At 55.7% G+C, this 27,489-nt stretch overlaps 2 protein-coding genes across 5 annotated transcripts in view; one reads left to right on the top strand and one right to left on the bottom strand.

The window, feature by feature from the left end:
* The window catches only part of Sgsh (N-sulfoglucosamine sulfohydrolase), a 9,043-nt gene extending 7,379 nt beyond the window's left edge, over positions 1-1,664 (top strand). The window contains exon 8 of the mRNA XM_055592060.1: positions 325-1,664. Within this exon, the coding sequence (XP_055448035.1) occupies positions 325-884 (560 nt within the window). The 3' untranslated portion in view covers positions 885-1,664. The remainder of the gene's footprint in view (positions 1-324) is intronic.
* Positions 1,636-27,489, bottom strand: Card14 (caspase recruitment domain family member 14). 4 transcript variants are annotated; one of them, XM_055592053.1, is made up of 22 exons: positions 27,397-27,489; positions 26,520-26,837; positions 23,998-24,135; positions 22,954-23,279; positions 21,337-21,504; positions 19,233-19,352; positions 18,594-18,719; positions 18,019-18,168; positions 16,407-16,529; positions 14,292-14,434; positions 14,093-14,181; positions 12,081-12,141; positions 11,723-11,915; positions 8,625-8,751; positions 8,119-8,356; positions 7,665-7,728; positions 7,343-7,411; positions 6,923-7,034; positions 5,444-5,617; positions 3,722-3,840; positions 3,019-3,134; positions 1,636-2,520 (listed from the first exon to the last, which is right to left on the bottom strand). In XM_055592053.1, exons 2-22 carry the CDS (start codon positions 26,728-26,730, stop codon positions 2,313-2,315), a joined length of 3,075 nt encoding a protein of 1,024 aa, XP_055448028.1. In that variant the 5' UTR covers positions 26,731-26,837; positions 27,397-27,489; the 3' UTR covers positions 1,636-2,312. The 4 variants fall into 4 exon arrangements, with proteins under 4 accessions (XP_055448028.1, XP_055448027.1, XP_055448029.1 ...); XM_055592052.1 differs by having other exon boundaries at positions 26,520-26,739; XM_055592054.1 differs by having other exon boundaries at positions 11,723-11,912; positions 26,520-26,739.

The following is a 27,489-nucleotide window of genomic DNA, read 5'->3' as shown; positions in this document are numbered from 1 at the left end:
TGGACCTACCTCTCCATGTGGCCCTAAACCATGAGTGAGGGAGCCACGTGACCAGCCCAGAGCGACTGCTGAGCCCTCCCTACCCAGGGCTCTTCTGGTCCATAGGATTTTAGAAAGTTTTAGATATGAGCAAGCCAGGGGCTCTGGTTACACCGTTATCGGCTTCACAGGCTGGAGGTGAGCTGTGATGACAGGAGAGGCCCAAAGGAGTCCCTCCCCACTGTTGATCTGATCCTAGTGGATTTCCTCAGAGGCTGAGGTTCAGCCCTTCTGAACGTCTCCGTGCCCCTCGTGGACCCCTGCTAAGAGGCTGTTTCTTTCCAGACCTCACCCCCACCATCCTGGACTGGTTCTCCATTCCCTACCCCAGCTACGCCATCTTTGGCTCCAAGACAATCCAGCTCACAGGCCGATCCCTCCTGCCGGCGTTGGAGACAGAGCCCTCGTGGGCCACTGTCTTCAGCAGCCAGAGCCACCACGAGGTCACCATGAGCTACCCCATGCGCTCTGTGTACCACCAGAACTTCCGCCTCATTCACAACCTCAGCTTCAAGATGCCGTTTCCCATCGACCAGGATTTCTACGTCTCGCCAACCTTCCAGGACATCCTGAACCGCACCGCAGCCGGCCGGCCCACGGGCTGGTACAAGGACCTCCACCGCTACTACTACCGGGAGCGCTGGGAGCTCTATGACATCAGCCGGGACCCCCGAGAGACACGCAACCTGGCCGCAGACCCGCGCTTCGCTCAGGTGCTGGAGCTGCTGAGAGCTCAGCTAGCTAAGTGGCAGTGGGACACCCATGACCCCTGGGTGTGCGCCCCTGACGGGGTGCTGGAGACAAAGCCCACGCCTCGGTGCCAGCTGCTTCACAATGAGCTCTGACAGTCCCCGGGCGCCCGCCAGCCTCGGGGACACGAAGGGAGGGACTGGTGGAGGCAGGGCCGGTCTGAGGAGGGCCCCTCTGTCCTGTGGGATCATTCCTGCCTCCTGTGGAGGACACGGGGCATGCGCGCTCTGTGTCGCTACCGCACCAGGGACTCTGCAGTCCTGGTGCCTGTGTTCCCTGGCCCAGGAGTTCTGGGGGATGCTTGGGCAGGGCAGAACCCCAAGTTTTGATGGGTGAGCTTGTAGACCTGCAGATGCAGGGGGCTTGAAGCCCTCTGGTTTGGGGAAGCCATGGATGTTTTCAGGCCTTCGAGGAGCCCGGGGCTTCTGTGTGCCACGCTGGCAGCAGGCAGACCACACTGGCTACTTTAACCGACCTTGGCCTGGAGGGAGCATTTAGGAGGCCTTGGGCTTGCTTCTGCCTTCAGCCTACCCCTATCAAGTGCACACTTAGCCAGGATTCTCGCTGGTTCTGAGGGGAGGAGTCTGATCCTGTGGTCTTTCTGGGCTCGCTTGTCCTTTCTGAGGGTGACCGTGGAGGACAGGGCGTGACAGTGCTCCGTCTCTTGCCTTTCATTCTCTCTGAGTGACATCTGGCCCCAGCTCTCCCCTTCCTCCACTCGGCCAGGGGTCAAGCACAGCCTAGGAACCTGGAAAGAGAGGGTCCGTTCCCTCTGCCCCCTATCAACTCCATCATGGGAGGCGGCGAGAACCATGGGCCCTGGCATCAGAAAACCTCACAACAGTATAATAGTTCACAGACCTTCATAGTAGCACACTGGATCTTAGGCCCTGAGACTCAAAGACTTGTCAAAATGACTCAGCTTATGGCTAGGTGGTGGCTTTACCCATGTGGGGTGTAATGACCCCCAAGAAGGACCTGGGGTCATGTCAGCTTGACAGTCAGTTCCTCACTCAGGGAGGGTCCTTTGGCTCTGTCCAGGACACCTACCAAAGCAACCTGGCCTTTGGGGCTGGACACAGAGGCCGTGAGTCGAAGAGCCACTGTCCTCGAAGAGCAACTTCCTGGGCAGTGTCTGTGGCAGCTGAGGAGAGTCAGCCACGCCCATGGCTCACCAGAGGCTGTGCCCCTGCCCTGGGCCAGGAGGACTGTTCCAGTGAGCTTTCAAGGTTCCTTTGACATCAGAAGTGTAGAAAGAGAGGACAGTCCCCAGGAAGCTATTCTGTTACCACAGGAGGTTGGGGCCCTGGCCCCAAGCAGGTCTCAGGAAGGGCAGCAGTGTAGCAGAATGTCCCCGTGTCCTCCATAAGCGCAGGTCATGGTGCGATAAGGTGGCTCCATCATTTACACCTTGATTGCCGTGAGCACCTGAGGGAGGCCCTCACCCGAAGGAAGTGGGGTGGTTTGCTGGCAGTGTTAACAGGCACGTGGAGGTCCCCACAGTCCCGAAGCAGGTCTGGGTTTCAGCGGGAGCTGTGCTCTGTCCACACCACCTTCTTCTGCTCGTCAGCAATGGCCAGGCGCACAGAGCTGAGCAGGCCGTCCAGGTCACTCCAGCTGTCGGGGGCCAGGCTGCTGTACAGACAGGGCACCCTGTCCAGTTCCCCCTCCTCCTGCCGGGCCGCCTCCAGGAACTGCTCCTCCGAGCTGCCCAGCCGCTGCAGACCCTTCCTGCAAAGCAGAGATGTTCAGCCTGAGGACAGCAAGGTAGCCGGGAAAGCGCACCGTTGGCTTTCCAGTACAGAGCAGTGTAGGCATCCAGGCCAGGGCCTGGCGAGAACCCTGCCTGTACCCTTGGGCACCAGCTTGGGCATCCTGTCCAGGGAAGCTAGGACCTGGTTGCAGGTGGTGTCCACTGATGGGGTGTGCAAGAGCATGTCACACTTCCCAGAGGACAGGGACGGCAGGGTGTCTGCCCTGCCAGAACCAAGTGATGAGGTGGGGTTAGGCTTCATGAGCCTCAGGCACTGTGCAGCTTTGGTCGAGCTGGGTCAGGGGACAGGTCTTCTCCTGAGGGAGGGCAGGCTGGGCCTGTCACCTGAGGCTGTAAGGACACCTGACTGGGACTGGAACAGAAAGCCCTGGTGTGTTCCGGAGGCACGTGCCAAGCTTTCCCACAGCTCAGCTACCTGTTTAGACCCCACTGCCCAGCTCTCACCCAACAGCTACCTGAGTTTCTTGGCCGTCTTCTCATTGACAGAGACATGGATGATGATGGGGAAAATGTCCATTCTGTGCAGGACTCGGACGCTGTCCAGCCGGACATCCAGCAGGGCATGGGTGCTCTTTGGGAGAGCACAGAGAAGCAAGTTAAGCCCATGGCCTTGGGTCTGGGAGGAAGTGAGGGGCCCTGTGCAGCTGAGCGCAGGGCTGTGCAGAAGACACCCAGAGTGAGGTGTGCACAGGGCGCTCGCTGACCATCTTACAGGGCAGTAGCCACCTGATCTGTCTCTGGGGAAATCTGGAGCTGCAAGCCTTTGGCATTGAGATAGGTTTGGCAATGGAGTGCAAGCCTTAAGAATCAGACAATGGCAGCTGTCACCCTCCATGGTCTCTGTGTCTGTGTCTTTCCTGCTCCTTGTGGAAGTATGAAACTTGACAGTTCGCTGAGAGCTGTAAAATGTGATGGCCTTAATGTCTCCATTTATCAATAAACATCTATCACATCCCAAGTTAAGAGAGCTGAGGCCCAGAGGCCCTCCTAAGAGTGTTCCAGAGCTTCAGCACGAGGATCCCCAAGTGGCAGGAGCATGGTTGGGTCTCTCTATGTCTTTCCTATAGAGCATGAAGCTGGGTATCTAGGGAGCTACAAGTCACTCCCCAAGTCTGGGCAGGAGCTGCCAGTCCCAGAACCCCTCCAACCCTTCATTACCGTGTTCATGAGGGATTCCACGGCGTGCCGGGTGAGCCAGTGGTCACCTGCTGACTCTTCCTCCTGGATGATGGCCCCTCTCTGGCTCCACATGATGTACTCCTCCCGGCTCAGGTACTCTGGTGGTGACATTAGATGTGTCACATATGGATCCTGAGGGAGCCCCACTGGACACCCCACCCTAGGGGTCTCCGGCCACGTTCAGTAGGAGCTTCCTGCAGTGGCCACACGGAAACCTACACCACCTCCAACCACAAGTGTGCTGGCACGCCCACCCGGAGCCCTGGGATGGCACGCGTGGACTCTGGGTCGGTGAGGTTGGGGGCAGGGTAGATGGAGGGGCATGGAGAGGTAGACCCATAGATGTGCAGGCAGGGGACAGGGCGACAGTGCTCCCCGCCGCTGCCCGTGCTCCAGGCTTATAGATGGACCTGCCCTCTGACCTGAGGGATCCCACCAGTCCCTTAAATCCCCTTTTCCCACCGAGCATGGCTCTGGCCCTAGGGGATGCTGGTCAGTGTTTTGGGCAATGTTCTGTTGTGTATGTGTGTGACTGGTACTGTCAAACTCCAACAGTGCGACACAGTAGAGAAAGGCAGCCACAGATGTCCTGGTGCTGATGGCGAGAGCCCATTCTGGAGCCCTCCTGAGCAGGCCCTCACGGCCCAAGCCTGTCTCTCAAGGCACCCCAGCTGTCCACGTCCCACCTTCCATGCAGCATTGCTGGGAACCCAGGCCCCCAAGTTCCAGTGAAACACCCCCCCCCCCAGGCCTTCCATCTTCCACTCTGCATTAGAAAGATGTTCAAAGATCAAGTGTGAGTGAAACCCCTTCTCCTGTAAAAACTTGGGCTCTGGCCCAGCGTTCTGGGTGCCCTTGTGCATGCTGGCTGGCCAGTTGGACCATCTCTCTCCCTTTTGCCCCTGTCAGCCAGCCCGTCATGTCCCTCCCTCCCTGGACAAGTACAGCGTCCATGTCTGTGTAGCTTCATCCCCCTGGTCTGCCCCAGCTACACCCAGGCGACCGTTTCTAGAGGAACCCATGGGCTCCCGGGATTCAGTTTCTCCCACTTTCCCGAGGAGGCTGGCCAAGGGAGGCGCTCAGTGGAGAAGCCACATGGGTGGTGCCTGCTTCCTCCTCTCCTCTGAAAGTCAAGAGTAGAACAGTCTCCCCAGAGTCTCCCACCCCTGTCAGTCAGCCTTTCCTAAGTCCTGGGCCTGGGGATTAGAAAGCACTTCCATGAAGCTGCCAGGTAGCTGGTAGTGAATTGACAGAACCCTCCAGCCATGCTACCCTGTGGAGTCCATCCTGTTTTCAACATGACTGTTGAAGGGAGAAACAGTGGTCCACCCCACCAGTGTCCATCAGAAACAAGGATGGGCCTCCTTTGGAAAGACAATCCTGGGCTACGATGGACCCTAGAAGGACATGTATAGACAAAGACACGTGGACAGAAAAAGAGCAGCAATGACCAAAGCCAAGATGGGAGTGGGGATGCCCTGAAGCCCTAAGGTGCTGATGAGCCAGGGAGGACCCACACGTGCAGCCCCGAGAGTGGGCTCCGCTGAGGCGGTCAGACATTCTGGGAATGCTGAGACAGTTGTCCCCCTTCAGTCTTCCCAGTTTGAGCCCCTCTGTTATGGTGTCCCTGAATTTACCGACACCCGCTTGCTGCTGTCCCAGAACAGACAGCCTCTGGCCACGTGACAGAGGAGCACGTACCTGCCGGACACCGCTTAAAACCTTGGAGGGCACACAGCTTTTTGCCCAGGATCTTCCCAACCACTCTGGGCACGAAGAGCACAGGCCGGGGCCGGGCAGGCCTGTGGGGGTGCACCAGAGTGTATGGCGCCAGGGTAAAGCAGCTCTCTGCCCAGAAGCACACGCTGGAGCTGCCTGTGGAGGACAGAGGCCGTGAGCACCTCCCACCGGGGTCCCTGCCCCGCTTTCCAGGAGAGACGGACAAGGACATTCTAAGCGTCTATGCCACTAACTGTGCATTAGCTGTGATGCTGGCTCAGCTGCCACAGAGCTCGCAGCCCGCCAGGAGGAGCCTCTGAGGACAGGAGGAGCCTGGCCCCTCCTCCCGAAGGAAGGATGTGTAGGGGTCTTGCCTCTCGCCCCAGCCCTCCTTCCCCTCACTCATCCTCTTCTCCCTCCTTTTCCCATTGGCTCAGTCCTGCCCTTCAGGTCACTGGATCCTCAGCCCCCTCCTTCCTAGACCCTTTGCTCCTCTCCTGGGTTATCTATGTTGTTCCTGTCTTCAGCACCCAAACTTAATTTTTAAAAGATTTATTTTTATTTTGTGTTTGAGTGTTTTACGTGTGTGTGTGTGTGTGTGTGTGTGCGCGCCAGTGCTTGCAGAGGACAGATGACAGCATTGCATCCCGTGAAACTGGCATTATGGACGGTTGTAAACTGTCAAATTTGGGTGTTGGGAACAAAGCTGGGTCCTCTAGAAGAGCATAAGAGGCTCGTCTCTTGAGCCTCAGGATCCACCCAAACTTTCTTAAAGAAAACAAGTGGTTAATCTTCCACTGACTCACTTCTGATCAACTTCATCCTGTGGCCTTAGCTGTGGGGCCCACAGCAGTCAGATCTCCAGTGTGACTGTGTGCCCACACTGATCAGATAGTGACCTTCCTCTCTATGACACTGGGCATTTGCTAGTTTTCACTGTTCCAGACAGACTCTGCACTTTGGTGCTAGCAGCTTTTGCACAGTTCCACTGGGTCAGTGGAGTGGCCATTTTAAAGGATAGCAAATGTGTTGCTCAGCTAGTTCAGAAGGCATGTGGACATTTATTATGATCCATAAAAGACATAGTGTGTGTGGAGAGGGATGGTGCAGAGATGGCTTAGCTGTTAAGAGCTTGTTGTTCTTCCAGGGGAAACTGGGTTCAACCCCCATTACCCATGGGGTAACTCACAGCCACCTGTAACTCAAGTCCCAAGGGATCTGATGCCTTCTTCTGGCCTCCAGGGGCACTGCATGCACAAGTCGTGTGTGTGTGTGTGTGTGTGTGTGTGTGTGCGCACACACACACACACACACACACACACAAGCACACACACAAGCAAAACACCTATGCAAATAAATAATAGCACCCCTGGCCTGAGTGAGAGACTCTGCCTTGATGGTACTGCCCAGAAGTGACCCCCAATGGCCACATGGCCCCCATGCCAACTGGCCAAGCCTCACCTTCCTCCTTGCCAGAGTCCAGCTGGCCGTGGTCAAAGGATGAAGACAGAGGGCTGACACTGGCTTTGTCCACACTGACAATTCGTACTAACTTCTGTGTTCCTCCAGAAGGCTGTCACAGGAGGAACAGGGAGACAGGAAAGACACGAGGCTCAGCCACCAGCACAGGGTTTGGGGCCTGGCACCCCCTCCCTACTTTGGCAACCTGCCACAAAAGCAGATCCAGAGCAGCCTCTAAACAATCAGGCTGTGCTACAGAGGGACCAGGCTTCCCAGGCCCCACACCAGGGGGTGGGAGGCAGGGGAGGGGCCTTGGGCAACAGGGCCCTGCAGGGAGGGATGGGGTGCAAAAGGCAGAGAGAAGAGCAGGCCCCCTCCCGACTTAGCATTGCCGTGCCCCAAGCAGGAATGTCCTAGCACCTTGCTCAGGGACAGATGGGTGCTCAAAGTGAAAGGTGCTCTGTGTCCCAAGAGAACAAGGTTCCCGACCTCAGAGGAGACAAGAACAGGGAGGTGAGGCTGTGACAGGAGGCTGGGAGGGTGAGGAGGAGCGGGAGCAGGTTTGAGCGTGAGGTCTGCCGTGGTCACGTGGCCCATTCCAGGGCCTGCGGGCCTGGAGGGCTTGGTGGGTACACAGGGTCCAGACGCTGCCCCGCTCAGCTCATCGGTCCACGCTTCCCACACGGATTCCACAGCATCCCACCGCTTCCAGCCCATTCCAGGGACCACACCAGGGCTTCACCTTTCGGGGAACTGTGCACCGTTGAGTCATGTCCTGGATGAGGGCCAGGAGCTGCCGCTGCGCCCTGAGCAGACGGAGGAAGAGACACTCTGACAGCCTGACTGAGCAGCCTCACGGCCCAGAGGGACGCATAGCCTGGGGACAGGAGTGCTCCATGCCGGGGCTCACAGACTGGGGCCTTGAATCTCCCAAGCCTTAGTCCAGGCCAGAACATGCTAACTTAATGGTCCTGCATGGGTCCCAGTGGGGGCTACTGAGCAGCCAGGGTATGTAACGGAGGCCCTACCACCAGGAGGGCTTATAGAGATAAATCCTTCCTCTGCTCTTTATTCTTGGGCAGGTGCTCTGCTTTAAGGCAGGGAAGATTCTGGAAGGCCTCCTGGGCAGGAGGGACCCGGACACGGTGCTGAGCCAGGCAGATGCTATCCTCGGGACTCGAGTGGCAGCTACTCACTGTGAATAGTTGGGGACGGTGCCGGACTCCATGTCTTTCATGGTGTAGGGGTTCACGCGATGGGCGTGCCAGCAGCCTCGGCCTCGGAACATGGTGTCGGTGACGTGCAGGATATCATTGCAGTGCACATTCAGCTCTCCCTCACCCTTCCTCTGCATGGCCAGGTTGGCCCGGATGTAGAATGAGTCTCCAGAGGTCACCACTTTGGCTTCGAGGTCCTGGATTAGGTTCTTATAACCTGATAAAAGAACACATCGGTAGAGGACGATTGCAGACCCCTGCACTTACTTGAGGAAGGTTCTAGAATGTGAGAGTGGGAGGAACCGTCATGGAAGCCACCTCGGTGCTAGGCGCAGGGTGGAGGGATGGTTCCCGTTCTTTGGAGCCCGGGGGATTCAGGGAGAGACTGGCTGAACTGCCTCGGTCTCGATAGGCCTGGGTTCTGGGGTGCAGCAGGGTCAGAGCAGGGGACCGAGAGCTGAGCAGGTGTGGGCTGGTGCCTTTACCCTCAGTGTTGATCTTCACAGACAGGTAGCAGGAACCATTCACCCTCTTGAGAAGGCCCACAGCCTGCTCCAGCGTGGCATTCTCCAGCGTGGCCCTTAATGACGGCTCAGTCGGCTTGTAGTCCACCTGAGGGCAGTGAGAGGGCCACTTCTCACCAACACCGTATGGCAGCTGAGATGTGGTGCAGAGGGAGCCCGCAGAGCACCCCTTGGCCTCCCTCGCAGCCCCCCATGTTGGCCTCTCGTGGCCTATCAGGATCGCTTGTCACAGCTGTGCTGGGGTTGTGTTGTCACAGCATCAGGCTGCGCTCAGCTGCCTGTCACCCCCCAACCTTTCCACTGCTGAGGATGGCCTCTTCGTCATAGCCTCTTTCCTGTCTTGAAAATGGACCTTGGGAGCTTCTAGAACATTCTGGGTCACTCTAGATCGAGGTTCTGTGTGTGCGAGGCCCGACCATTATGTGCACGGGGCTGCTGAGTGGCATCCCCGGTCCTCACCCACTCAGTGCCAGGGTGCCCCTCCCTTACCCTACTGGGAAGGGCTGGGGCTTCCATGCTGCCTCCCTCATCCCCGTGGTGTAAGGGGACATGTGCTTCTGTGTCTTGTGTGCACGTGCTTTGACTCGTCTGCCAACTGTCAGCTCAGAGCTGCCCAGGATGATACAACTGTCTTTCAAGTGCCATGGAGGACCCTGCAGCATGAAAGGGCCCTTGGCTACTCGCCAGTCTCAGGACTATAGTGTCACAGGGCTCCTCGTATCTGTATGTAGGGCACAGGGGAGCATATGGGCCCTTCAGGATGCTCTTGCTTCACTGTGGACACCCCCTGCCCAGGTGAGCTGCCCCATTCCTGCCCTTCTCTCAGTGAGGCCGACAGACAGGTGAGCCTCAGGGATGGGGTGAAGCCTTTTCCCTTCAAGACAGGGTTTCTCTGTGTAGCCCTGGCTGTCCTTCCTGGACTCACTTTGCAGACCGGGATCTCCTCGAACTCACAGAGACCCGCCTGCCACTGCCTCCCGGAGTGCTGGGATTACAGGCGTGCGCCACCACGCCCGGCTGGCACCTTTCTTGATATTTTTAAAAGGCTTAAAGTTGGGCAGGGGCGGTTAGAAATTTGGCTCAGTGGTTAAGAGCACTTGTTGCTCTTACAGAGGACCCGGGTTCTGTCCCCAGTCCCTACAAAGCAGTTCTCAACTGTCTGTGACGCCAGCTCCAGGAAATCTGCTGTCCAGTTCTGGCCTCCTCAGGCACCTGCGCTCGTGTGCACTCACCCCTCTCACATATATGCACATAATTAAAAATAAAATAGGGACTGGAGAGATGGCTCAGTGTTTAAGAGCACTGGCTTCTCTTCCAAAGACTAGGGTTTAGTTCCCGGCATTCCACGGTGGCTCACAACTTTCTGTAACTCCATTTCCAGGGCATCCAGTGCCCTCTTCTGGCCTCTGGGGGCATCAGGCACACAGACAATACATAGATGTACATGCTAGCAAAGCACCCATTGACCTAATAAAAAAATTTTATGTGAAAAAAGTCATTTTAAAGGCTTATAGTTGAGCAGTTTTGTTTGGGGGGCCAGGGAGGCAGCTTGGTAGCTAAAGGCATTTGCTGTGTGAGCCTGACCACCCGGCCCAGCCCTCGACCCCACGTGGGTGCTGTGCTGTGAACCCGTGTCCTCGGCGCTCTCACATGGAGCTGAGGTGGGGAGAGCGGACTGACCGCACGCACAGAAACCCACTCACTCACCCGAGAGCCTGAGAAGGGCTGCAAGAGAAAGAAGATGGAAGAGCCAGGTGTGGGGGCCTGTAATCCCAGCACTTGGAGGCAGAGGGAGGTGGTTCTCTGTGAGCTCGAGGCCAGCCTGGTCTACAGAGTGAGTTCCAGGACAGCCAGGGCTACATAGTGAGACCCTGTCTAAAAAAAAATAAATAAATAAATAAAACCAAACAACAAACAAACAAGAAAGATCCAAGAAGAAGGATGAGGAGAGAGCCTCATGCTTGGCCCCACAGCTCAGGTACTCATCACCAAAGACTGAAAGCCTGAATCCAACCCCTGGGACCCACGTGGTGGAAGGATAGACGTGTGTTTTGTGACACACAGACAAATAAGCAAATACATGTAGGTGTTTGTTGAGACAGGGTCTCGGTCTGCAGAACGGGCCCAGAACTCACAGTTCCACCTGCCTTTGTCTGCTAAGTGCTGAGATCGAAGGTGTGGGCCAGCACACCCCGCAAGAGAGAGCCTGCCTCAAAGCGAGGTGGAAGACAGCAGGACAACCAAAGCTGAGCCCTGACCTGCCACGTGTGCTGTGCGTTTGTGCAGCCTCACACGCACACACGCACACACGCACGCAGAAGTGAAGAAAACTACGTTGTTAGGCCACGTCCAAATCACCCTCCCCACTCATGTTTTCTCTTAATAAGAGTAATTTATGATTTACCTTTATATGTATATTTGTGCTCTGTCCAGATATGGGCATTTTGCAATAAAACTCCATAGTTAAAATGGTGTATTGTTTTGTTTTTGGTGTTTCAAGACAGGGTTTCCCTGTGTAGCCTTGGCTGTCCTGGACTCACTTTGTAAGCCAGGGTGGCCTCGAACTCACAGCGATCCGGCTGCCTCTTCTCCACCTCCCTGAGCACTGGGATTAAAGGTGTGCCCCACCATGACCAGCTAAAATGGTGAATTTTATGTCATGTACATGTTTTTTTCTGCACATATGCAAACTGACAATAAGATCATCAAAGTAAAAAAGAAACACAAAGCCCTACCCCCATTAGAATGGCTTTACACAGCCCAGTCAGGGCTGGGGCGCAGCTCAGCACTGGATCACGTGTCTGACAGGCACAAGCCCCCCAGTTTCACCTCCAGAACAGCACCAAGGGCAGAGCTGCCGAGTTCCAGGGGCTCTGGGGCATCTGACCGGCCCGGCTTGAGAAGGGGCTGGGTTTCCCTCCCCGACCCACTTCCATAAACAAATGCAATACTTTCCATCAACCCAAGCAGAACCGAGACCCTGTCAGAGCCAGACCACAGTCTCCTGCCACACAGCCCTACCCATTCTGGCACTGGCCTGGTCTTCCTCTCTTGCTCACCATCATGATCTGAGTGCCAGGACGTAAGGCCATCTCATCTGCCGCGGAGCCGGGGGTGACCCGGTGAATGAAGATACCGGTGAGGTTCCCGCCGATGACGCTGATCTGCTCTAGCAGTGGGTCCCCTTGGAATGCCAGCACTGTGACCTGGCTTAGGATCTTGCGGGCTGGCCTCCGCCTCACAGGGATGCTGCTGCGGGCAGACAGATCCACGCTGAGCGCAGAAGTCAGGAAAGGCCCAGGTTCTGGAATTCTCTCTGCTCCGGCCCATTCCTCGGAAATGCTGTGGCCTCCCCCAGGTGAGGGGGGCAGTCACCCTCTGCTCTGTCCCGGCCAGTCTCCCCAGCCTGCAGCTCACCTTTCTGAGATAGTCAGGCTCTGCGAAGACTCCTGCGGGCTGTCCTCCGGCTGGCAGAGGTCTGGAAGGACATGGGAGTCACGCCAGCTCTTTGCCCTGCTCCCCTGCGGCGGCCTCCTCAGGTACCTCACCTGCCTGGCTCAGGCCCCTGCAGAGGCCCCGCCTTTGTGCTGAGTTCTTTGATTTCATCTCTCCATGGTGACAGCTGTGCATCATTCTGCACTGCCTGAACTAGTTGCCAACAGCTTAAGGGAGGGGAGACTTGTAACATCTAGATTTCTGAATTCAGTTAAGGGTCAGATCTAAGGGCAGGAGAGACAGCTCAGGAGTTAGTTCTGGGCGCTTGTTCTTGCACAGGACCAGAATTCGGTTGCCAGCACCCACGCAGTGATTACCACTTTCTGTACCTCCAGCACCAGGAGACCAGCACCCTCTTCTGGCCTCTGTGGGCACCAGGCAAGCATGTGGTGCACGGACATACATGCAGGCAAAACACTCATCACAGAAAATAAAATAAATCCAAAAAGGGGGAGTCTAACTTTGGCATAGTCCAGTCCTTGGCACTGACCAGCACCCCCTGGCTATGCTGGGCCTCTGAATTCTCACATTATATGCTCCCCAAGGCTCCCCAAGATCTAGCATGTTAAAAATTAACTAATCCAGGCTGGAGAGAGCGCTCAGTGGTTAAGAGTACTGTCTGCTCTTCCAGAGGTCCTGAGTTCAATTCCCAGCACCCACATGGTGGCTCACAACCATCTATAGTGAGATCTGGTGCCCTCTGCTGGTGTGTAAGCATACCTACAGGCAGAGTAGTATATAAATAATAAATAAATCTTTATAAAATTAATTACTTTGAAATGGTCGTACTATATAGCCTTGAATTCTCAATCCTCCCAAGTTCTGGGGTTACATGTGCGAGTCTCCACATCCAGAGAGCTTTCTCTCTGTCTCTCTGTCTGTCTCTTTCTGTGTGTCTGTCTCTGTGTGTGTAAGCCAAAGGTGAGCATCAGTTGTCTTCCTTTATCACTTTCTGCCTTATTTTGTGAGGCAGGGTCTCTCACTGACTGCAGAGCTCTTCATTTTAGCTAACCTAGCTGGGCTGAGAAGCCCAGATACCTGCCTATATCACCTCCCCTCGCTGGGCTTATAGAAGCCTGCTGCCATGCCTGGCTTTTACAGGGATTCTGCCGATCAGGCCTCCATGCGTGCAAGCAAGCATTTTCCCCACATGTCCCAGCCCCTGACACAGCACTGTGGTTCGTATTCTGTGACCTTGGGCCAGGGGCATCTTACCCCACCGCAAGCTCCGGTGGGGGCCTCAGAGCTGCCGCCCACAGATGGCTTCCGCCCAGGTAACAAGCACCATCTGACTATCTTAAAAGCAGAATTAAATAGAGGAAACGCTCCAGCCGAGCTTGGATTTGACCCCGACACAGTGTGTGAACCTGAGGCGGAAGTTGGCAAGGGTTTGGGTTTCTGGTCACTTGGTCCACTGTGCTGAACGCTCTCGACCTCTGGTGGCTGTGAGGTGAATTCTGGCCAGGAGCCAAACAGCTGAGAGGGCCAGGTGTAACCCCGGGTGTGGCCCCAGGCGTGAGGTGAAAGTGAGAATGTTAGTTAGTGGACGTCAGGACAAGGGATCAGTTCAGTCACAGATGTGAGGAAATGAGGAGAGCGAGAGCCTTGCGGCTGGCAGCCAGGAGAAGGGCTGCTCCTGTCAGATGCAGATGCGCCAGGAGCCACTGAGCACTGCTCACAGGGAGGGCGGGGATGGGGCAGGAGAACACGCACGCCTGTGGCCATGTGAGCACAGATGCTGAGCCTTGTGTGGCCTCTGCGTGAAAATTACGACCACAGGAAACAGCTCAGTTGGGCTGTGGTCGCCTCCATTATGGCAGAGATCAAGTTCACATCTTTCTGCAGTCTGGAGAGAGAGCCAGGCTGTCTCCCTCACCTCCCTGCTGCCCAGAAAAAGAGCCTGCTGAAGAGATGCGTGTGTGTGGCACACTCACCTGCTCCGTCCAGCATCTCATACTCCAGGTCTGTGTCCGTGTCGTCCCCCACAGTCCCTTCAAGCCTCGCCTCCGGGGCCTCCGAGAAGCTGTCACAGAGCACGGGAAGCTAGCTCACCTGGCGGCCGAGCTGCTGTGCCCAAAGCCCAGACAGTCCTTGGAATAGCTAGCATCCCCCGAAAGCTGGACTATGCGCTACCTTAGAGACTCCGGATCTGCCAGGAAGTCCTCCGCCACCCGCTTGTGCAGTGACTGCTGGCTGGGAGGCATAGGGCTGCTGGAGCGGAAGCTGTCCATCTGCTCTCGGCTGGAGCTGGAATTCAGGTCCCACCACAGCCGGGACTGGGTGGGCAGAGGGTGACAACGTGGGAAAGGAAAGCAGAGGAAGAGCATGTTGAATCACGCTCACCTAGGGCTTGTTGTTCTAGGTTGTGTGAAGTGCCTACTGTGTACATTCTAGGTTGTGTGAGAGTGCCTGCTGTATACGTCCTAGGTTGTGTATTTGGTATCCCATTTTGCATATAAAGTAATGAGAGCCAGGATGGAGGAGTTCCGGGCTGGTGAGGGGAGAATCGGAGGCCTTCGGCTGGGGCCAGTTCTGAGCAGGCAGTGAGGTGACCTGGGTCCACTCACTGGGAATCCCTACAGCGGCTCTGTGGCTCCTTTGTTGCTACCCTGAGGACTGGCACCGCCCCCTGATCACTGACTGCAGGGGAAAACAGAACAGTGAGTAAGGACACCACACTAGGGTTTCGCAGACTTCCTGGAGGGTGTGACAGAGGATCCCAGGGAGGAGGGTGCAGCAGCAGAGCCTGCACTGCGGGAGGCAGCCAGCTCAAAGATGGCCACATCCTAGCACGCAGGGTACAGCTGGACAGGGGAGCTGATCCCACTCCTCAGGTATTTGAGAGAGGACATATGTGCATGAGGGAGGCCAGCCAGGAGTTAGCCCTGAGACCCCAGGTTCCTTCCCATCGAGGCCACAGCCCCAAAGGATCCTGATCATGAGCCAGAGCTAGAAGGTGGGGCTGTGATTCTGGCTGGAATGTGGACCAAGAGGCCAGGGAGCATGTGCAGAGTCTGGCTGCAAATGCAGGGCCGGTGGAGCACACTGCGAGGGCATCCAGGAAGGGAGCGGCAAGCCTGCCCTAGGCGGTGGCAAGGGGGCTTCATGCTCACCTGCCTCTCACCCCCATCCAGCTCACGGCGCCCACAACATGGCACCGCCACCACGCCCTGAGCGCCCTGAACCTGCACAGCCACCTTGAAGAGGTCACCTCTGCTCTGTGCCATCCAGGGACCATCTGAGCTAGGTGGAATAGTGTCTCCTAAGCTTCAGATCTCTCACGACTTCTGAATGTGACCTGATTTGAAAGTAGGGTCTTTACAGGGATCTAGCTGAGAAGTCAGCTGGGTGGGAGTGGGCTAAAAGTCCACTGCAGTCTTCTGTGGTCTGGATTTTTAGATTCCCCTGAAGACTATGCTTAAGGTTGGTCTGCTGGCTTGTGGCTATGAGCTAACTGAAACTTCAGGAGGAGGCCTAGGGAAGGAAGTTTAGTTAGGTCACACGGAGTGTCCCCTGTGGGAGCTAGTAAGTCAGGTTCTATCTGTCTGTCTGTGCCTGTCTGTCTGGGTCTCTACCTCTCTGTGTATATGTCTCTTTGTCTATTTGTCTCTCTCTGCTTTCCCAGCTGCTGCACGAGACGCTCTGCCTCATCACAAACCTGAAGCGATGGGTCTGAGCCACTGTGACGGAAACCTCTGAACTGTGAACACAAACTTTTTCCCTTTAACTTGATGATCTCAGGGAAACCACCTGACACACCTTCTAAGCCGGTGGTTCTCAACCTGTGGGTCGCAGCCCCTGTGGCAGACCTCCATCTCCAAAAATAGTTACAATTCTTAACAGTAGCGAATTACAGTTACGAAATAGCAATGGAAATAACTTTATGGTTGGGTCAGGACAACACAAGGAACTGTACTAGAGGGTCTCAGCTTTAGGAAAGCTGAGAAGCAATGCAAGGGGACCTGGAGAGCTCTGCCTGACAAGGAGGTGGAGCCTGGAGAGACACAGCTGCAAGCCAAGGACTGCTGGGAAAGCAAAGCTGGAGCCATAGGAAAGGTTCCCCCAAAGCCACAGCTCCCAGACCCGTGAGGGAGTGGGCTTCCTGCCTGAAATGCTCCATGTATCAATTCTGCTCTATGCCAATAAGGTTCCTGGAGGCAGCTTGGCCAAGATGATGTGTTGAGCTGAACACAGCAGAGGGCAGAGGGTGTTGGGTGGTGGAGAGTGGGGAGGGGCGGGAGCACGTACCTCGGTGGAGCTGAGGAGGCTGCGGTCGCTGTCATCGGGCGGCGGTGGACACACGGCATGCATCCGCACAAGCCTCTGCTTCCCCCGAAGGCAGAGTTCCCTGGCTCCCGCTTCCTGCTTGGGCTTCCAAAGAGGCCAGAGGGCTCCTTAGGGCATGCAACTTCCCTCTGGGTCCCCACCCCCAGCCACCCACCCCTGCTTGGACAGGTTCCCTCTCAGCTTCTGGGTGAAATCCCAGTAGTTACCCACCAAGGAGATGAGGGCCACCTGGCTTGAGAAAATGCCGTTCAGTCTTTCTCGAGAATCTAGAGAATGTTTGTTGCCTGCTGTTGTTTGCCAGTTTTAAGGATAATAAGACTGAACACAGCTCAGTGGTGAAGAGCATCAACTATTCTTGCAGAGGACCAGGTTCTGTGCCCGACACCACACAGCTGCTCACAACCATCTGTAACTCCAGTTCCAAGGGTTTTGACGCCCTCTTCTGGCCTCCACAGGTACTGTGTGTACATGGTGCACATCCGTGTGCCCAGACACACACACACACACACACACACCCATAAAAATAAAATAGATTATGTATATGCAGTTAGCATTTCCATGTCTGCCCTCCCAGCCTTCTTTCTGTGTGTGGATACACACACACACACACACACACACACAATACGTCTATGTTCACTCATCTATGCATATATAGACACACATATTATCAAGTAGCACGTGTAGATTGTGTTTACTTTGTGTGTGTGTGCATGTGTGTGCGAGTGTGTGCGCGTGTGAACACACATGCCAACACGCCTGTGGAAGTCAGAGGGCAGCTTGCAGGGGCTGGTTCTCCCCCTCTCGCGTGTGGGTCACGGGGTTGAACTCGGGTTGTCGGACTTGGTGACACGTCACCTTGCTAGCATGTGCATGTATGTGTGTCACAAGCGGGGCCTGGTGGCTCAGGCCTGCGCATTCAGCCACTCGGGGGACTGAGGAAGCAGACAGACAAGTTCAAGGCTAGACTGGGCAACGTGAGTCCATTCCAAAAGTAAAAGTTTCTTAAATGGTTGGGGGAGGATGAGGGCCATGTATGATTTAGCCACAGATTACTTGCTGAGCATGAGTGTGGCTCAAGAGCCCCCCCACACACACGCAGGAAGGGGTGGGACTAGGAAGAGTCTGCCTGTGCCTCCCACCCAGACCTCGGGTACTTACACAGACTTGCCCACCCGGGTACCTGACCCGTGTTGCCCATGGGACCAAACAGGCGTGGTGACACTCACAGCTCTTGACCGTGCTGGGCCCTCACCTTAGCACCTGTGCCACTCTGCCCCTGGGCTTTTGACTTTGGGAAAATCATTTCTACAAAGTGGATATTCTGACAGCCTCCTCTGCCACGACACACTCAGATTTGCTGGTTCTAGAACCCCTCCTCGCCAAGCTTCCCTTTCTGTAACCCAGTATGTCAACTTGACAATATGCTGAAGCAGGCCGGTCCTGGCCCGTGTGCTCACAGCTCTGTGGAGCTCTGCGTGGGCTCTGCCCCATCTTCCGGCTCAGTTAACATCTGTGCTTCCCCATCACCCATGCAGCCCCTGGCCCGGCCTCCCCTCCTGGGCTGCGTACTCACCCCTCCCGGGGGCTCTGCCTGCAGCTTGCGCAGCTGAGTCCTCAGCTCGCAGAGCTGCTCCGTCAGCTCGAACACCGTCCTGCGCAGGGCATCCTTCTCCACCAGGCGCTGAGAAATCTCCATCTGGGCCCTGTCCCTGGCTGCGTATGCCTGGAGCCAAGACGGGGAGACAGGGCCAGTGGTGGAGGGGTGGTTACTGGTGGGACACTGAACCAGGCCTCTGAGCTGCAAAAGGCACCCTCATGCTGCGTGCACATCCTGCGCCCTCGGCCAGGTTTGCGCTAATCAGGGCTCACACTGCATGCGAACCTTCTCTGTGTTAAGAAAACCCGTATCCGGGGTGCAGTCTACATCTTGTGGCAGGAACAAAGGCGGGGAGGGCGAGAGAGAGCCTGCGTCAGTGCGCTGCACGGAAGTTAGGGGCCTATGGACGGGGGAAAGGAACCCTGAGCCTCTCCCTGGCCCCACCGCACTCCAGCAGGGCGCAGTGTGGATGGGGGCGTCCTCCTGCTCCCTGCCCTCGAGGCAGCCACCTGTACCTCCCCTCCCAGCCTGTCCCCCAGGGCTGAGGGTACCTGGTCACGTTCCTTCTGCAGCTCAGCCACCTGGCCCTGTAGCGTGGTCATCTTTTCTCTGTACAGCTCGCAGTCCACCTGGGTCTTCCGGAACTGGAGCAGGGTCTGTTCTTTCTCCTCCCAGTACTGTGCAGTGGGGACACAGCCATGGGTTCACTGGTCTGAAGGCTTGGGTGGGAAGGGGTGAGTGGGGAGACGGGGGAAGGGAGACAGGAGCCTGGGGTGGGGAAGTGAGGTGAATTCATATTCTCTCCACTGGGACAGGTTTAGAGGTCTGACTTCAGAGCCCCGGAGCCATTCATGCTGGATTTACTCAGCAGTTGTGAATACACGTGTGAGGAATCACACCTGCTTAATGGCCCTAAATAAGCAAGCGATTTCCCCTGCCTCACTCTCTCCCTCTGCTGCCTTCTTCTCTGTCCATCCTCCTTTGTCTAAATCCTGGGATGTCATGGTCCCTAAGCCTTTGACACGAGCTGAGGCTTCCTCCATTGATCCCTTGCCATGAGGTCCAGGCTACGGCTTAACATACGCAAAGTTAAACTGTGCTGATGATTGAACGAATCTGTGGGCCCCAAAAACGAGCCTGCCCAGGATGGAGGGAGGGTCGCAACCCCAAGGAAGGGGCTGTGCTGTCACCTGCTTCTGCTGCCTCTCTGCGGCCACCGCTCGCTCCCGCAGCGAGTGGATGCGGTCCACCAGGTCTTGCTTGCTCTCCCGGGCCTCATCCAGGCTCTGCTCCAGAATGTCCTTCTCCACCTGGTGCAAAACGAGGTCAGCCAACCTCCCCAGCACCCTACCGGGGAAACTGAGCCCCAAGAAAACGGCACAGGAAAGCCCAAGGCCGGGCATGTGTTAGGTAGTGTGGCCTCATTACTGCAGCTGCTGGTCTGAGGCAAGCATAGGCTGCAGAATGCGTTCAGGCTAACTTAGGCTTCTTAGACACTGACTCAAAAAAAGAGTGTGAAATGAGGGCCATGGGTGCATTTTGGTGTGAGAGTGCATAGCATATGTGGCGCCCTTGGTTTGGTGCCCAGAAACAAACACACACACGCACGCCCACACACGTACACCTGTATACACACATATACTCACACAGGAACACATGCACGCCAGTCATAAATGAGAAGATAGGCATTTTGGTTCTAACTGGTTGAGGAGACAGAACCCCTCAAGCGACAATTCCTCTTTAGGATCATTCAGCCTTCTTCAACTGCTCCACCAGCAGAGCTTGAAGACAAAGGACGGTCCTTCTCGTGCTTCATTCCCCAGAGGAGCCTGTGAGCGACACACAGTCCGGCCCAGGCTGCAGTGAGCCGTGTCATATCCCCAAGGAGGGTATACTGAGGGAATTTCTTATAAGAAATGTATGTGTTCCATGTGAGTGCAATGCCTTCAGAGGCCAGAGGGAGCACCAGAACACCCGGAACTGAAGTTAGAGATAGCTGTGAGCTGCCGTGTGTGTGTGTGTGTGTGTGTGTGTGTGTGTGTGTGTGTGTGTGTGCTGGGAAGTGAACCTAGGTCAACTGCAAGAGCAGCAGATGTTCTTAGCTGCTGAACCGTCTCTCCAGGACTGTTCCCCCAGTAAAAGTTTTAATTAAAAGAACTCAGAGGGGGCTGGAGAGATGGCTCAGTGGTTAAGAGCACTGGCTGCTTCTCTAGAGGACCCAGGTTCAATTCCCAGCACCCGAATTGCAGTTCACAACTGGCTGTAACTCCAGTGCCAGGAGCTGCATGGCACTAGGCAAGCCTGTGTGCACATTTCTGGGTGTGCAGGCAGATACCCATCCACATACGATAAAATAATAACTCTTTAAAAAAATCAGAGGGGACCAGGTGCGGTGGCACACGCCTGTAATCCCAGCAGAGGCAGAGGCAGGTGGATCTCTGAGTTCGAGGCCAGGCTCTAACTCAGAGTGAGTTCCAGGACAGCCAGGGCTACACAGAGAAACCCTGTCTTGAAAAATCAAAAAAGAAAAGAAAGAAAAAGGAATCAAGGTGATTAAGTAAAGTGTTTGCCGAGTTCCAGAGCTTCCATGTCCCCAGCTCCCAGGCTCCAGGAAGTCTGCTCCCCTGAGCCGTGGTGAGCCAGATGCAGAAAGTGTGATGGGCGGGACGGATTGTATTTTCCACATCCCGATAGCTCATCCAGCCTGTTTTAACTTAGCCACGGTATCGCCTGCCTCAGGCTCCCATTCTGGGCTTGCAGGCTTGCACCCCGCAGCCGGCAGGCTTGCACCCCGCAGCCGGCAGACCCCACAGTCACAGGGGCCCTTCCTATTGCAGAACAATGCGGTCACAGTGAATTAACCCTCATGATGAGCTAATATAGAGACGAGGCCTTTGTTTTTGTTTTGTTTTGTGTTTTTGGTTTTTCGGGACAATGTTTCTCTGTGTAGCCAGCCTGACCTCAAGCTCACAGAGATCCACCTGCCTCTGGCTCCCGAGTGCTGAGATTAAAAGTGTGTGCCACCACCACCTTGGCGGGGACAAGGTTTATAGTGCTGTCACCATCTGAGTGGGTGGGAAGAGAGGCAGGAAGGAACACGGGGGATCACATAACCTGCTCTGGTGGTACAGGTATACCATACCACGATACTGAGGCAGGAGGATCATGAGTTCAAGGCCTGCCTAAGACATAGAGAAGGGGTTGGCATGAGCCCATAGGTACCCGCTGACACTAAGGACATGGCCTTCCCAGATCAGCAGGAGACGCCTGGCCTCCTGAGGGACCAAGGCCTACCAGGCTGAAGGTCATGGAGCGCAGCTTTTCATTTTCCTCCTTAAGGCGGTTCAGTTCCGCTCCCTCAGACTCCAGGTCGCTGACCATCTTCAGGGATCTCTCTCGAGATTCCCGTTCACACGAGGACACGAGGCTTGCCCGCTGTAGCTCCTGCTTCACCAGGTAGAGCTGTGTGGGAGAAAGCGGAGGAGGGTGGTGGGGAAGGTCTCTCCGGCCAGCACTGCGAGCTGCAGCTTGCCCACCCGCCCTGCTGATGCTGGTTGCCTGTGGAGGGCCTCAGCCCTGAGCTCCAAAGGCACCAGGCACGGGTTCACCTCCTGGGCAGCCCCGCAGCCTCCTGGGAAGAAGTGGCATGTGAGAGCATTTACTTTATTTTAAATTGCATATGTGTGTATCTGTGTGTGAGCGTGCACATGTGTGTGCTGGTGCCTGCAGAGGCCAGAGGTGTTAGATGCCCCCGAGCTGGAGTTAAAAGCTTCCCCGTGTGGGTTCCGGGACTTGACTTGGATCCTCTGGGAAAACACTGTGACGGTTTGAATGGTCAATGTCCCCTTTGGCTTGGTACCCAGGGGGGGTCTATCTGTGCCTGGGAGGCGCGGGGCACGCTGGGCTTGCCTTGTAGGCATTAGGGCAGGCTTTGAGCGTGTACACCTTGCCCACTCTCACTTTCCTCTTCATTTATAGTAGAGGCTATGATCTGTCTGCTTCCTCCTCTGGCCACCATGCCTGTCTGCTGCCATCACTCCCTGCCACGACAGACTCTTATTCCTCTGGAACCACAAGCCCAGACAAATCCCTCTTGTGTTTCTTTTAGCCATGTTTTATCGCAGCAACAGAAAAGTAACTAATACAGACTGAACCTCTCATCAGACAAAGGCGTGCTAGCTTTATTTTGCTTCGGATGAGATACAGTGCTTAGCGCTGGAGAGATGGCTCTAGGGTAAGAGCCCTGGCTGCTCTTCCAAAGGTCTTGAGCTCAACTCCCAGCAACCACATGGCAGCTCACAACCATAATGAGATCTGGTGCCCTCTTCAGGTATGTAGCCACACATACAAGCAGAACACTGTACAGATAAAAGAGAAAGAGACTAATGGCTTGGGTCCCTTGGAGCAGACCATGGCAGACCATGGCACCCGGTACCAGCTCCCATCTCTACAGTTAGTTAGACTGATGGCCACCAGCACCCCTGTTTTCTCTGCCATCTTGTGCTCTGCTAACCCCTCTGATGGGGAGAATGTGGGATCATAAGGGTGGGTTAACAACAATGCACCAGCAAGGTCAGGCCAGTGAGGGCTAGGGAAGCTGAGGTTCACAGGGACTGGGTCCGTTGCCAAGCAGTTTCCTGGGGTAACCTGTGGGGTCCAGGGCTCCGTGTGTGTCCAGGGTCCCGAGCCTCCAAACTACCCAGCCAGATCAAGCTGGCCTCTTCTTTTCGTCAGAGGCCCAAGAGGAACTTGGATCTCAGAGATGTCCCCCAACGTTGTCAAGCACCCCGGAAGGAAGCACCCCATAAGGCAAACCCAGGAGGTCTGCAGGGCGTGTGGAGTGGGCTCCCCAGATGCGGTCCCCTACTTGGATTCTCCCATTAGCTGGCTAGCGAGTCCTCGGGTGGGTACCTCCTCCTGCAGGCTGTGGCAGCGCGTTGCGGCCAGCTCCTTCTCTCGAAGCGCGTTGCTGTAGTGCAGGGACAGCGTCAGCATCTCATCCTTCAGCTTCAGGACCTCGTGGAAGTGCACGCTCACCTCTCGCTTCATGCGGCTGTGGTCGGCCTCTAGCTGACGCAGACCCTCTGCCCGGGCCTCAGCGGCGCCCAGGCGCTCCTTCAGCTGCTGGTATCTCCGAAGCAGCGCCTCCTTCTGCGCCTTCTCCTGGGCCAGCTCCTCCTGCAGGCTGCTGATGGCCCCAGCCAGACACTCAGTCAGCTTGGACGTTTCCATGAGACCTACAGGTGGGTGATCATTCTCTCTGTCACCTTGCCCTCCTGTACTCAGTCCCCAGGGTCTTGTACCCCATGACCAGACCCTTGTAAGCCTACAGGCCTACTCTGTTGGTCTCTTTAAAAACCTCCTGCTTTTGAGGGACTCCATATTTTCATCATGATTTGGACTGCCCTTCTAGGCTTTCCTGTGAGACCCTACCATTTTCATCCAGCTTCCCTTATGAGCTGATTGTACCCAAAGCTAGCAATTTCCATGGGACCCCAAGAAAACTCAGCAGAGACATAAATCTGCCTGACAGAACACACAAACCAGAGCAGATGTCTGACTAGCTGCTGTTTTGAGTTCCCTGAGAGTCCTGTTCTTTTAACAACCAAATCTTTCAACAGCTCCCTGGGAAAGGCCAGAGTCCATCAGCTCCTGAATGTGACTGCATGTCCCACCATGCGGGTAAGCCTTCAGGGCATGACTGTGCTCTCCTGCAGAAGTCCCCCCACTCCAGGGAAGAGAGACACTAGGCGTCCCCTTAGGCAGCATGAAAGGCAGCCCTTTATGTCTTGAGTGCATGGCGGGCCCCTAGAGTCTCCTCAAGGTGCGGGGAGGGGGGCCTTGCAGCCCCCAAAGTCCAGGGCCTTCTTCTTCCCATTGCACTGAGTGGGGAGAGCGCCCTGCCCAGGGCCAAACAGCCCGCTTAGAGGGAACGACCTTCGAGCCAGCTCTCACCGCTGAAGGTGCCAAAGTCAATATCAGGCTGCAGCCCAGTGACCAGAGTGTAGACATCAGGGTTGTGGAACTTCAGGCTTTCCAGAAAGGCGACGGCACCGTTCTTCCCTCTGGCCTTCAGCAGATCCAGCAAGTGTCCTTGAGGCAGAGAGAGGGAGAGAGAGCGCCTGAACCAGTGGATGTGGACATGGACAGCTTTGTACACCTCGGGGTTGGAGTCCTCTGGGACCCCTGCTTGGAGGTGCCCCTTTACTGTCCTTGCAGGCTTTATTCATGTGTCATCAACTCGAAGAGGCAGGAGCCATAGTTGGACCCTTACTAGGGGCAAGAAAATGTTCTTCCGTGAGCTGGGAACAGAGGGACAGGTGCAGACATGGTCTTACAGTGCTGTGTTCTCTCTCTCTCTCTCTCGTGTGTGTGTGCAGGTGCGTGTGTGTGTGTGTGTGTGTGTGCGTGTGCGTGTGTGTAAAACACCAGCCTTTTACAGATCAGTCTAGCTTGAGATCCACACACTTGCATTATGACAGCAGTGACTGCCACCGACACCTGGCCTCGACAGCCTGCATTTGCAGTGGCATTTTGTCAGCAGTCCAGCTTGACCCACCAGCCTTCAGGGGCGAAGTCACGTCCAGGTGAGGAAATACCGCCCGCCAGACCAGAAGAACAAATTCCAAAGATATCCCCAAAAGATACATCACCCCCCAAAGTCTATCCGTGCTGGATGCTTTTTGTCAACTCGGTACACTAGGGACCTCAGGGAAGAGGGATCTCGTTTGAGGAACTGTCTCCATTACCGGCCTGTGGGCAAGCCTGGGGGGTGTTCTCTTGGTTAATGACAGATGTAGAAGGGCCGAGAGCTCTGTGGATGGGCCACCACTGGGGTGTATAAGAAAACTGAGCAAACCAAGGGGAGCAAGCTAGCGAGTAGCATTGCTCCTCGGCCTCTGCTTCAGTTCCTGCCTCTACCTCCCTCAGTGATAGACTGTGGTTGAGACATGTAAGCACACAACAAACCCTCTCCTTCCCAAGCTGCTTTTCCTCGTGATATTTATCAGAGCAATAGAGAGCAAAGATGGTGCCTGTGTGAATCTTTTCCCTTTGGACAAAGGAGCTTCGTAGGGGTAATTAAGTGAAAGATCTCAGGGAGAGATCCTGAGGCTGCACTCCGTGGTGGTGTTTGCACAGCAGGCGCAAAGTCCCTTGTTCAGGCCCCGGGACTACATAAACAAGGAGTGCCGGCACACACCTGTCATCCTATCGCTTGGCAAGTAGAGGTGACAAACTGAAAACTCAAAGCCATCCTTGGCGACATCGTAAGTGTACACAAGATAGTGTCTCAATCAAAGACATAAACTTAAAAATTAAAAGAAGAAGAGGACACAGTGGGCCATATTCCAATTACAAGTGTGCTCACAAGAAGAGGGAAACGTGGAAAGGGGCATTATGAAGGAGGAGGGACAGATGGAGTGACAGGACCACATGCCAAAGCTTTCCCAGAACCTTCTAGAGCCAAAAGGCAAGAAGAGTCCCTGTGGAGCCTGCGGTGGGATTGCAGCCCTGTTCACACCAGCACACATAAGACTTCCTGGCTGCAGAACTGAGAGAACAGAGCCCGTGGGGCTTCTTTCCCTTGGTGCCTGGACGGATGTCAGGGCCTTGTACATGCTGAGTGTGTTCTACCACTGAGCTACACCCCAGTCTTCCCTTGAGCCACATTGTTTATAGCTATTTGCTGGGGCTTTGTTAGGGGACTGACTCAGTGTCCTAACAGTGAGAACCTTGGTTCCCTTGATGCTTTGTTACGGAGGTTGTTTTGAGATAGGGCCTCATACAGCCCAGGCTCCCTAGAACTTCTTGATGCAGAGCTGAAGATGGCCTTAAACTTCTGATCCTCCTGCTTCCACCTCCCAAGTTCTGGGGTACAGCTGCACCCCGTGATGCCTGAGTTACAACTTCCCCTGCGATGCCCAGGTTACAGCTGCACCGGTGATGCCAGGGTTACAGGTGCATCCTTGATGCCCAGGTTACAGGTGCACTCGAGATGCCCACCCGGGTTACAGCCACACCTGTGATGCCCACCCGGGTTACAGGTGCACCTCGATGCCCAGGTTACAGGTGCACTCGAGATGCCCACCTGGGTTACAGGTGCTCCTCGATGCCTCCCCGGGTTACAGGTGCTCCTTGATACCCACCTGGGTTACAGGTGCACGCAAGATGTCCACCTGGGTTACAGGTGCACCCCTGACGCCTGGTAGACGAGGTACTGGGGATCTAGCTCTGTGCTGTGTGTACGCTGCAAAGGCTTCCACCAACAGAGCTACCTTCCCTCCTCCCTTTTCTTGATAGGGTCTCACAGTGTAGTCCAGGCTGGCTTTGAACTTGTGGCAATCCTCCTGCCTCAGTCGCTTGTGATGTTGGGATGATAGGCATGGTCACTATTGGTGTAGACCCCCCCCCCATTGTTATGCTACAAGCCTTGCTGAGCTGCTGGGCAGGGCTCAGGGAGAGGCTAGTGGACTCACCGACTCTCATGGCACTGTTGGTGAAGCGGGGGCTGTGGAGGACCTCCTCCTCATCCAGCTGGCCCAGCACCTTGGCCTGACGCAGGTAGGGGGTGAGGCGGCTGGGGCAGATGCTCTGCACGATCTTGCAGCGGTGACCCTCCAGCAGGTCCCAGAGCGTCTCCTCATCCAGGGCAGTCAGCGTGGAGTCCATGCGGCACAGCTCTGCCATGCCTGGACGCTGAGAGGACGGGACGGATAGGGTGCAATCCAACACCGGCCCGGCTTTCCCTGGTGTTAGCAAACTACATTTGCCAATTGCTGTTCATGGCCCAGGGACTTCATCAATCAGAGAAGATGGAATGAAAATCAGTCAGGGGGCTGGACGTGGTGACATACACCTGTAATCCCAGCACTCTGGGAGGCAGAGGCAGGTGGATCTCTGTGAGTTGGGGGCCAGCCTGGTCTACAGAGTGAGTCCAGGACAGCCAAGGCTACACAGAGGAACGCTATCTCAACAACCCTCCAGCCCTCAGAAAGAAAGTGATGGCTGGAGCATCCTGTCCACTGGGACAGCTAATCGTGCTCATCCTTCATGCATGTCTGTGAGAGTGTTTCTGGGGAGGTCTAGCTGAGGAGGGAAGACTTGCCCTGAATGTGGGTGGCACCATGGCTGTGGGCTGAGACTGCGTGAGGAAGAGGAAGCCAACTGGACAGCAGCCATGCACCTCTCTGCTTCCTGTCTCTGGATGTCCAGCTCATGTCCCTGCTGTCACGCCTTCCACACAGTGAGAGCCTGATTCCCCGAACCATGAGCCCAAATGACCTGTCTCCTCACAGCAACAAGAGGGACAGCTAACAAACCGTGCCGGGACCATGGCTCCAGCAAGTTGCTCACCTGAGGGGCCCAGACTTGCTTCTGCAGAGCCTCCGTGTAGCTGGCCAGAGCCTGATGAGTCCCAGCCTGTCTGCTGAGCTGCAGATGGCTGTA

Source organism: Psammomys obesus, unplaced genomic scaffold (assembly GCF_907164565.1).
Source record: "Psammomys obesus unplaced genomic scaffold, mPsaObe1.curated_primary_1811, whole genome shotgun sequence".
Classification (NCBI taxonomy): Eukaryota; Metazoa; Chordata; class Mammalia; order Rodentia; family Muridae; genus Psammomys; species Psammomys obesus.
Note: the sequence above shows the minus strand (reverse complement) of the source record. Positions and strands in the feature narration are given on the sequence as shown.